Below are 11,751 nucleotides of genomic sequence, written 5' to 3'. Positions count from 1 at the left end.
TTTTCCCTTTCGTGGCTGGATTTCTTTTAACTACCTTCATATATTTGAACAAAAGATGTAGTTTGTTGAAAGAACAAGAGCTTGAATAATGTAACTCATGTTCTATTTAAGTCTTGAGGTATACTGTGACTGAATTATAGTAGACACAGCTGGATGATATCTACTTCACATCTGCTTGGTTTTCTTTTTAATCAGTTCTTTCTGCTACCTCTGTTGGGCTTGGCTCTTTAGAACTTAGATTCTATTTGCATTATCACCCGTATCTTCCCGTCTCTCTCCTTGGCATCGAAAAGCCAGACTCCACTTGTTCAGTAGTTGACCAGAGTTTTTCTGTAAGAGTATTTACTATAAACTAAGTTAACAACTCTACCCTGCAGTGAAAGAGGGCAATTGAAGGATAAGAAATGAAGATAAAGTGTAAAGGCAGAACTAAAGGAAAAAAAATCTTGTAAATGGTTAACTCTGACGTGGCATAACATAGCTTGTGACCTTGTGTTCCTTAGTTCAGAGGAAGAAAGGAGTATAAAAATAACCACAGCAAACAGCAGTGCTGATTCACTTGGTTATCCTTTTTTCTTGGAAGTTCTGTCATTTTGGTCTGTCTCTGTAGTTTCAGTTATACAGAAGACTAAAGAGAAGACCTGCTTAACTGGAAATACCAGACACAGTTAGCGTTTCCTTTACCTACCTACGCTATATAGTTCTGGTGTGTATTTGTGTTAGTAGTTCAGCCATGTCCAGCTCTTTGTGACCCTATAGACCATAGCCCGCCAGGCCCCTCTGTCCAGAGACTTCATCGGGCCAGAATGCTGATGTGAGTTGCCATTCCCTTCCCCAGGGGATCTTCCTGACCCAGGGATCAAACCTGCGTCTCCTGTGTCTCCCACGTTGCAGGCAGATTCTTCACCACTCGAGCCATCGGGGAAGCCCCTGTGAGAAAATACTGAAGCGGAATGTTTTATACTTCCTTCACTAACTCACCTGCATGCATGTCTCATTTATGTGGAGATTTCAAAGAAATGTCTGCAGGTAAAATTGGTGTGTACTGTAATCTTTCTAATACTGCAGGATCCAACAGTCTGGTAGGGGAGACAGATGATGTATATCAAGTGTATGAAACTGATATGGAAAGTGTACTCAAAAGGCACAGAATTCAGAGAAGGGGGACCCTCTGGCTTAGGAATGAAGGAAGGCATTTTAACTGGGTGTTGGACTTGGAGCTAGGGACATGAGCACGTCAGGTGTGGGGAACAGGAGGAGCAGCATCGTGATTCAAAAGGTGAAGTGTGGGCTGAGGGCAGTACATGGTCTAGTCTGCATAGCACATAAGGATATGAGTGAGGGATAGGTCCGTCGGTCCCAGGTCGCTTCTGTCGTGTCCACTCTTTGCGACCCTATGGGCTGTAGCCCGTCAAGCTCCTGGAGTGGGTTGCCGTGCCCAACTCCAGGGGATCTTCCCAACCCAGGGACTGAACTCATGTCTCTTGTGTCTCCTGCATTGGCAGGCGAATTCTTTACCACTCACGCCCCCTGGGAAGCCCTGAGGGAGTCGCAAAAGAAAATCTCAGGAGTGAGTTGGGGTCAGATATTGGAGGGCCTTGACCTGCCAAGCTAAGAAATTTGAACTGTCTCTCCTTAATAATGGTAAACCACTGGAAATGTTGGGTGATAGGTTCATGTAACATTATCAGAGCTGTGCTTTTATAATATTCATTAACTATAATTGTAGAAATGACCAGAGGATCCTAGAAATAGTAAACATTATGCAGTGAGTTCACATACTAGGTTCACAACCCATAGGATTATTGTGAGGGTAAAAGAGCAGGGTAAAAGGCTTAGAAGCATACTTGGCACACAGTCTTAAATGAGTAGCATTAGCTGTTATCCATCATTTTTATTATTACATGGAAGAGATGAGAACCTGAGCAGAGATAGTGGCAATATGAAGAAAGGTCAGGAGATGGACACTGTTATTACAGAGTTTACCAGTTGATTAGAATTGAACAGAATCTAGGATGACTCAGATTTCAAGCCTGGGAGACTGGAGGATGGAAATAGAAAAGTTAGAAGGAGCAGGTTTGGGGAAAGAAGAAGACAGATGTAACTTTAGACGAAAGGAGTTAAGAGTTCTGGGTGGCTTTCCATTAGAGATGTTTAGCAAGCAGGACTGGAGCGTTGGAGAAATACCAGAATTGGCAAAATATGTTTGGAATTTAAGTTAATCAAGATCATAACTGAACCTGGGGAATGGATGGGAAATCAAGGGAAAGGATGGACAGAGGACCAGAAGAATAAAGCTTCGTGTCCATGACGGAAACACAGAAAAGGTTGGACCCTGAAGTTGAGACATCTAGAAATGAGCATTGTGGAGTGCCACACGTGATACACGATCTTCTCACAGGTTAAAGTGAGCAAGGGCATCAGTATTAGCCCATCAGTTCAGTTCAGTCGCTCAGTCGCGTCCGACTCCTTGTGACCCCATGAATCACAGCACACCAGGCCTCCCTGTCCACCACCAACTCCCGGAGTTCACTCAAACTCATGTCCATTGAGTCGGTGATGCCATCCAGCCATCTCATCCTGGTCGTCCCCTTCTGCTCCTGCCCCCAATCCCTCCCAGCATCAGGGTCTTTTCCAATGAGTCAATTCTTCGCATAGGTTAAATATTAAGAAAGGTAATACTAACATTTTCAGTGTGTGCCTTGATACGAAGAAGATTAGAAATACTGCCCTATGATCTGGCCTTCACTTTTTCTGAAAAAGTACAGGTATTTCCTTGAAAAGTTATGCAGTAGCTCTTTGAGATTAGTTATATATATGTTTATGTATATGTGTGTGGATGCATAACCTCAGGCTTTCTTGTTTAAGCTCTTAAGTATACACACACATCTCCATCCAGTGCAAAGACTTTTCCCTAAGTTGCATCCACCTAATCTTATCACTGTTGGCTTTGTAAAGCCTCCAATGGCAGCGTTCTGCATGAAGCCAACCATAAATACGCAAGTAGGAATTTGGCAACATTTACTTAGCAAGTAATTTATATCCACATGGTCATGATAACACTGAAGAGCAGCACACATAATAAATTACCAGGAATAGGACCGCCTCATCTGTAGGATTAAGCAGATTTCTAGGCTAGGTATGTTGTAACTATCCTCAGTCTAACAGAGGCAATAAGAACCTTTTCATTAGAGGAATAGTGATAAGTTTCCAGCCGTTTTACTCCGTTGTTTATATCCTGAACTCCATGATCATTTCTCATCTGGTAGTTAACAGGCCAGATGCTCATAACGCTACCCTTGAAGGTAGTTAAGTAATGTAATATGTTTTCATGAAACATAGTCCTTTACAGTTAATGGAGTGATTTTTAAAGTTTTTGTCAAACAAGATAGGTGAACACAACTCTTTCTTTTCAGAATGAAACATAGTACAAATAGGTAGCATACTAGTATGAATACTACCATTATGTTGGGGAATTATCTAAATTTACTAAGATCAGAGAAATAGATGAGGGATTTCCAAACAGATACCAAGGTTAGAATTGTGTTGTTCTCTGGTGTTCCTTAGATGTGCAAACGTACACTTGTTGTATGTATTGGGCACCTCTTATATTTGAGTTCTTACCTTGAACCACAGAGATTAGTGTTTTTAGATGGGTCAGTGTGTTCTTAAATAATCAGCTGCTTGTATTTCCTAACTGTGATTTATAACCTTCGTTTTATCCCTGTTAAGGTAGTTAGGGACAGGGATTTTGATTCTAAGAGGAAAATGACCACATAATTAAAATAACATTGCTACTATGTTCACAGTGTAGCTATGCAGCAGTGGACGTGGCTCCAGTAAGTGGGGGCTAGGCTAAGGCTGTTGCTCTCAACTATAGTGAAAAGATAGAGACTTATCATTATCAGGCCCCCAGAAAGTAAACTTGATCTACTGGACCTTGTTATGTCTACTCTTGGTTGGTGACCAGATAGCCCCAAGTCCTCATCCTTATGGCTTTAACAAGCTTGAAAACCTTAAACTTTTACCCTGAAATATGTAAGAATCTGACATCTTGGCTTTTGGGGGTATGTTCTCCAGGAAGGATGATCAGGAAAACTAAAAGATAAAAGGCTTGATGGGTTTATGTTCCAGGCTGAGAAGATCCCTAGGTTCTCAAGTGTTTGGTCCTTTGCTGAGTTACCAGTGCTAAAGCGGGAGGAGAGCATGCTGTGAAAGAGCATCAGTTCAGTTCAGTCGCTCAGTCATGTCCGACTCTTTGCGACCCCATGAATCGCAGCATGCCACGGCCTCCCTGTCCATCACCAACTCCCAGAGTTCACTCAGACTCGCGTCCATCGAGTCAGTGATGCCATCCAACCATCTCACCCTCGGTCGTCCCCTTCTCCTCCTGCCCCCAATCCCTCCCAGCATCAAAGTCTTTTCCAGTGAGTCAGCTCTTCGCATGAGGTGGCCAGTAGAGCTGAGAATAAGGGCATATGGGTCGTGGTTCTGGCTCTGGCATACACTTGCCCTGTAACCTAAGACATGCCCCTCAGTCTTCTGGATTAAGTGTCTATCTGTCAGATGGGAATATTTGTTTGTAGTAAAGAATAAATGAGATAATGTAAAGGAGGAAAGCTACTTTACAAAGTGTAAAGCATGTACAAATGCAAAGGATTAGCATAACCATCTCCGTTGCTTTGCATTCTTTGAAGTGGTCTTTACATTCTCTGTTCCTGACAGCTGTATACACAGAGGTGGGAGATACAGCGTTTGGTTGACTTGGAGGATTTGTTTATTCTCATGCCCTTTCTTGCTTGCTTTTAACTTTCAAATCAGTGCTAAAAGACACTAAGCAGAGGGCAGAATTTGGTGTCTGTGAATCAGCAGAATCATGCAGCTAAGTCAATAAAGCCAAGCTCTTATTGACACTCTTTTAATGCCCTCCAAGTTTTTTATCGAGAATTCTCCAGTTTTTAGATGGATTAATTCACCAGCACAATCTTCCATTTTTCAGTGGAGTCTATGATTAGATAATTATGAACATTTGTGTTAACATTTTCTAAAGTAGAACAGGTTTCTTCCCATCCCCACTTTTTTTTTCACTTTTCCATTGTATTATTACACAACAGTTATTGCACAGCTGAGCTTAGGTACTTGAGAAGGGGTTTCCCCATATGCACATTTCAAAGAAAAGAACCCAGAGTGAAGCCAAAGGTACCTGGGGTCTTAAAATAGTTCTTGAGGAGCTTGTGTTTGTTCATTAGTGATGTGTGTTGAGTTCCCGCTAAGTGCAAGCCATGTTTTCCTTGAGGATGTGCCAGAAACAAAGATAATTAAATAAGAACTGGGCAGAAAATAAAAGCATGAAAATTTTAGGCTTAAAAAATAATGTGCCTAATAATAATAATGTGTCTGAAGACAGTGAATATGCCAATTATAGAAATAGATTTTATTGGTTGCCAGGAATGGTTTCTTGGGGAGAAAAAAAATTTAGTGATCACTGATCAGTGACTGTGTATGTTTAATTTCTTACAGTTGTGCGTAGTGTGAAAGTAAGCTCCTTAGCAGTGCTAGTCCCCCCCAAAAAACTTTAAAAGTTGGTTTCAGTCCATTAGATAGTCTCAAAAATTACTGCTTTCACAACATGTTCCCTTTACTCCAAGATCTTAGATGGAGATAGAAGCAGCCAGGGCTCTTTTCAGAGCTCAAAACAGAATCTTTCTCTTGGTTGGGGGGGCCAGATGGGATGGGATACTGCCTAGATTCCAGGTCTCCTCCACCTTCTAACATAAAAAACAAGATTCCTTCTGCAAAACAGAACAGCCACATACTCCCTGCTTACAGAAGTGTGAGGTGTCCAAGGAGACACGTTCTAAGAATTTTAGTTTTTTTGGATTTGTCTAGAGAGACGGCCTGCATAGCTGCTGATCATTGATATTCCTAAGGATTTAAGTTAAGAGCATATCTAATCATATCTATCTTGAATTCTTTATTTGGAACTAGTACATTCATTCTGAATTTAAAACTTTAAAGGACTTTAAGTTATTTTATGTTTATAAAAGAAGTGGAAGAAGATTTCTCAGTGCAGTTGTTTCTGTACATCTGACTCTGCACTCCGGAAACTCTAAGTAGTCTAAATTAGAGAAAGAAGCAAATTGGGTTACTTGTTACTATATGTAAGGGAGATTGGTCTTTTGGTGTGGTACTGTGTTTGAGACTGGCCAGACCAGGAGGGATGACTTGTCTAGCTCTGAGCAGTGATTCTGACATGCCATATGACATTTATATGTTGCTTGGTATTTTTCAAGGCCTTCTTACATGTGTTCCCTGTTTGTGTGCTGCAGCTGCCCTGTGAGGTGACCAGAGGCCTCCAGAAGTTAAGTGACCAGTTAGTAGCCAGAGAACAAGAACCTCCAGGTCCAATAGATTTTCTTTATTTACTTAGCCTGTACTTTACTGCCCCCCACTGCTTGCAGCTGAGTATTCATAGGTGCTTCTGACTGTCCTAGAGACAAGCAAGAGGGAATGAAAAAATAGAAGAGAGAGTGAGGGAGCAAGGAAGGAGACACAGAGAAGTAAGAGAAGGATGTTTATATGATAGGAGATGGCAGCGAGCTATCTTCTCTTCCATGAGCATCTTCTCTTCCATGTTTGCCACAGAGATTTTGGGAGCAAGTGGATTAAAATGATCTTTTGGGTTAAGGATTTGAGTCAGTGATCAAAGCTGAGATTGCTCCTATCTCTGAATAGTTTGCATATACACACACACCTTAAAGCAACATGAAGTGAGAGCGAACAAGCTATACTAAACCAAGAACAGAATTTTAGAGCTTTTGTATTTCCAGCTTCTGCATTTACTACATGCAACCTTGAGCACAAAGATACCCAACCCTTGGCTTTCTTATCTGTGAAACTGGAATGATACTGATATCTTTGGCACTGAGCTGAGTGAAGATCAACTGAGGATAATGTATGAAACAAGTATTATGTAAAACTCTAAAGCTCTTAAGTTGGTACTTTTGAAACATTCTTCAGAATCACATTTTTCACTTCTGGGCATACGTCAACTCAGGATCCTGCTAGAGACTAGGCGAAAGGTTGTTCTTAGAGTTTCTGAGTTTCAGAGGGATCCAGGAAACAAAATGATTCTTTGTTTTAGAACATGATTTAGCTTAGCCAACAGGCACTATGGACTTCCCTGGAGGCTCAGAAGGTAAAGAACCCACCTGCAATGCTGGAAACCTGGGTTTGATCCCTCGGTCGGGAAGATCCCCTTGGGGAGGACATGGCAACCCACTCCAGTATTCCTGCCTGGAGAATCCCCATGGACAGAGGAGCCTGGTGGGCTTCAGTCCACGGGGTCGCAAAGAGTCGGACATGGCTGAACACACATAGCACTCTCCTTTCTCCAGCTCATGTTAGGGTTTTCTTGGAGGCTCAAGAGTCTGAAAAAAACCAGTTACTTGTCATGCTTCCTTCAGAAATGTATTGACTTTCATTAGGTTGGAGTGTCAGGAGAGATGAACAGATGTTTGGGGCACAGAGCGGGCTGGAGATTGAATGGGTGAGGAAGCCGTCGCAGTTGTGTGATCTACTGCTAGCTTTCCAGTCTCCGGCCCTCAGTTTCCCCATTGTTACGTTAGCAAATCCGCTTTTTTGGTAGAGGGCTAGGTAATATTTTTAGCTTGTTGGTCATATACTTTCTTTTGTAACACTTTGAACTCTACTGTTTCCGCATGAAAACAACCATAGACAACATATATGAATGGGGCTGCAGTCTTCCAGTACAAGTGAATTTACAGAAAGAGGCTGCAGGCCAGATTTGGCTTGGGGGCTGTGGTTTGTGGCCCTTGCCTTTAGAATACCTGCTGGGCTTTGTTCTCCGCCACACACAATACTGATAGTGTTTTGTTGCTGCCATGTATGCCTGTGTATAACATATATCGTGTAAGTTGGACATCAGTGAAGGGATGAGGAAGCAAATGTGTGAAGTGATATGTTTACATACCGTTTCTATTCCACAGAAACAGGTTTTTGTTTTTTTTTTAATGTTCTGGTCATGCCTTCCTGTTAAGTTTCATACCAAAAGTTGCTCTATCTTCCTTTTTCCCCAGACACACTGTATTATGATCTAGCCCTTGTTTGAAAGATTATGTTGTAGTAGACAGCAAACAGAAGCATATTTTTGTTTTTGAAGGAAGTGTCTCTGCTGCCAGTTTGAAAATGTATCTTTGTGAACAGATCTTTAGGAAGAGTAGTGTGCAGCCAGTTCCAACCTATAGTCTTTTGGAAAGCACAGTTTCTTCTGTATGCAGTTAGAAAAGGGGCTTCAGACTTACTTAGCCATTTGGAGTTCAAGACAGACAGACCCTCAAACACTGAACTTGGCGTTCAGAATTAGGGAAAGGGGTCTCCAGTAAGACTACATTATTCATTATTACAGTAGTGGGGTACTGTATAATAACCTGTCAGAAGTATGACCATCTGGTATCCAGTTATGTTTAGAACTTGAGTAGTAAGGTTTCTGGCACCAGGCTTAGTGCTTTCTTGCTTCGGTAGAAGCCTCAGATGAGCTTAAATAAAGACAATTGAACCCTCTTTTCTCTGTAGTTAGCCTGCCTTGTATTCATTCATTTATTGCATCCTCAAGCAGTGAAGTGTGGGGCCATCCATACCAGACCACCCCTTTGCCCTTTGGTGTGTGTGTTCAGTGTACATTGCATCTGCAGTGTCTTAGGGCAGTGACTGGCCCAAGGCCACTAGCTAGTCGGCAGCAGGCCAGTTCACAAACAAAGGTCTTTTTATTTCTAGATCAGTGTTATTTTTCTTCTGAAATTGTCAATTTAAGATTGGTTTTATTGTGGAAATAAACCATATGACTCCTTAATGCTTGAATCCTTTTTAGCCATTGTGATTGATAATGGTTTTAGGTCCATCTGTATTAATCATGAGAACCAACTTGATGTTGGTGAAATTGTTTTGTTGCAGAAATTTCAGTTCTCAAATTTAGTTTTCACTCTTCTTTGTAGTTTGGGAGAATATCTAAAATAGCAAGCACAAGTTAGCTTTCCTCTTATTCATTCATTCATATTAATATTCTTTCTTTATCTCTCTTTGTCTCTCATTCCCCATTTGAAATACAGTATCCCAACAGTTTTAGCCAGTTCAAGTAAAGAATACCTGAAGGTAAAGAATACCTTCAATAAATACCTGAGTAGCACTGGAACATAAAATGTGTGTGATAGAGCTACTAATTGGGCAAAAGGAAAATCATGTCATCTAATGACAGACATGATCAAGATGCAAGTCAAGAGAAGAAGTGAAGAAGTTAATGTGCTTTGAACATAGGGAGATGCTTGATATATGTTAAGTTGGAGACATATGGGAACTATTAGGGACATTCTCAGCCTGAAGTGCCTAAAGGCTGCAAGTTGGATGGCGAGGGGCATTAAGGTGAAAGATGGTACCAGTGTTTAGATTTGTTCTTCAGTCACAACTGGGCTAAGGCATATTTGCTTACATTTAACAGTGAGAACATTATTTTTAAGTAAAATTTGACTGCCTGGAACGGGGCAGCTCTAGTATTTTAATAGGAAGCAGCGTTGATCAAAGATTGGTCTTCATTTTAGGGGATTTTCCTGTGGTCTTTTTTCCTATTCAAGTTGTTGTGATGATAGGGATTTAGGTATTGTCTCCCAACAACATTTGTTTGGTTTTAGTTACTTTAGAGACCTATATGTGGGTTTAGACATATTACAAAGGATTTTTGTGGAGAGAGCGAGGTATATGCTAAGAAATAGGCTTTAGCTCTAAAGGTACAGAGTTTTAGAGACTAGAGGATGTTGTAGTAAAATCTTATGTTTCTTTGTATTTTATGAGCTTGATCATTTTGATACGTCCTGTTCCATGTCCAGCATATCACTCAGGGAGGATTTGGTAAGAATGGTACCTGGTCAAAACCAAGAGCTTGAAAGACTTCCAAGAAAATCTCAAAGGAGGAGCACTCTGCTTTTGAGATGTTTTGAAAACTGCTTAGGTCTTCTTTTTTTAAGAATGATAAAGAGTAACTGGGTATTTGAATGACAGTTAGACTGTGTACCCTTGAGTGATCTGATTGAATCATCTCATTTTCTGCATGATTTTCTCCTTATCTTCCTTGCAGTGGATGGCCAAACAGAGGTATTCCCCACCCCCTTTCTCCTCCTGCTTACTTGTCATTAATTTTTTAAACTTTGCTCATCTGTCCTGGTCACCTTTCTGAGAAGATTCTGACTTTTCAAGAGCTTTATGCTATGGATAGTACACACCGATGTTTTCCAGCCTTCTGGTCTGCCTTGTAACTTCCAGGACCTCTCTCTCTCTCTCTCTCTCTCTCTCTCTCTGTGTGTGTGTGTGTGTGTGTCCTCTCTCTCTGTGTGTGTGTGTGTGTGTCTGGATTTCTGATTGTAGTCCTACTAACACTTTAACTTCCTAAAATAGTTTGCCATCCCAATAAATCTTATTTCAGAGCCAGGCTTTCTAGGAGGCCTCTTTTTTCTCAGAAAGTACATATGCAACAACTCTCCTTCATTCAGAAGTAATTATTTATCAGACTTTGTGCTAGGTGCTGTGAGGGAATCCAGAGATGAATCATACTCACGTCCTACCCACAAGAAGCTTATAAACCAGAAGGGGAAATGTGGTAAGAAATACATAAATAATGATCATACAAGGTAATGCGATGAGGGCAAGAAGAAGTACAGATTAAGAGCTCTGAAGGTTCACGGAAGGAGTGATCACTTGTGGTGATTTAGAGACTTGTGGAGAGATGGCAGTTGATTTGAGCATTGGAGAAATGGCCTTTTCCTGGTGTACTTTGATTCTTCCCATTTTAGTTTTGGAAAGGAAACTGTTTAAAACCAAATAAATTAAAAGATAATGGGAGTTGAGATTTCTGATAGCAATAACGTTCAATACTTCATCTGATTCTTAAGTCTTTATTAAATAATTAAGCAGGCGGTCTTATTCAGGTATTTATAAATTAATTAATGAACATGAATGATAAATCTAATATTAATCATGAATTAAATCTGGGAAATTCTGTTGTGCATTTTTCAAAAGAGTCATCTAAGCTAATGCGGCTTGGTCTTACTGTATGTAAATAGCTTTATCTCATGATAGCAATAGCAATTTAACATGGAGTAAAAAGGATCCTGGAATATAAATCTCTTTCTCACTTTTAAATCCATTTCTTTCTCATCATTCTAGAAGATGAACCTGGCATATTTTCCATGGGTTGTAGATGCTACAAATAGGCTACCTCTGTAGCAAAATCAATTTAGTTGCAATTAATGTAATATTAAAATAAGTGAGAAGTTACTTTATGTTTTTTAACTTAGGTGTTTAGTGAGCAAAATTTTTTTATGATTAGGTTTTATTATTTTAATTTTAAGTTGTGCCATGGTCAGAAAATATTGAGAATACTAGCTTATTTTCATGAAATCTGTTGCTTGAGATTTGATTTAATTTGAAAAGCCCCTTGTGAAGACTGGATTTGCTTTAAGGAAAGCCTTTTGAATAAAAATATTCACCTTTTCTAGGAATTTATAGTAACAATTTATGGTCTTCCAAGAGATACTGAGAATTATCTACAAATTATTTCTGTGCAAAGATGCTGGAAAACATGCTCCAAACCATTTTCTCTTTTTCCTCATGAGAAGATCTTCTGTCCCTGATGCGGAGAGTACAGTTCCTTTGTGTTTTGAAGTCAGGAATTTATGAAAAGAG

At 40.3% G+C, this 11,751-nt stretch overlaps 1 protein-coding gene across 2 annotated transcripts in view; it reads left to right on the top strand.

Annotated features, from left to right (window-relative positions):
* Window positions 1-920: 920 nt before the first annotated feature.
* Window positions 921-11,751, top strand: part of NFYC (nuclear transcription factor Y subunit gamma) — a 43,709-nt gene continuing 32,878 nt past the window's right edge. The window contains exon 1 of one of the 2 annotated variants that reach the window (XM_052636657.1): window positions 921-1,029. In XM_052636657.1, the coding sequence (XP_052492617.1) occupies window positions 954-1,029 (76 nt within the window). In that variant the 5' untranslated portion in view covers window positions 921-953. The remainder of the gene's footprint in view (window positions 1,030-11,751) is intronic. The other variant, XM_052636658.1, reaches the window with a different exon arrangement.

This window comes from Budorcas taxicolor, chromosome 3 (genome assembly GCF_023091745.1).
Source record: "Budorcas taxicolor isolate Tak-1 chromosome 3, Takin1.1, whole genome shotgun sequence".
Classification (NCBI taxonomy): domain Eukaryota; kingdom Metazoa; phylum Chordata; class Mammalia; order Artiodactyla; family Bovidae; genus Budorcas; species Budorcas taxicolor.
The sequence above is the reverse complement of the archived record's forward strand: the minus strand, read 5'-3'. Positions and strand labels throughout refer to the sequence as shown.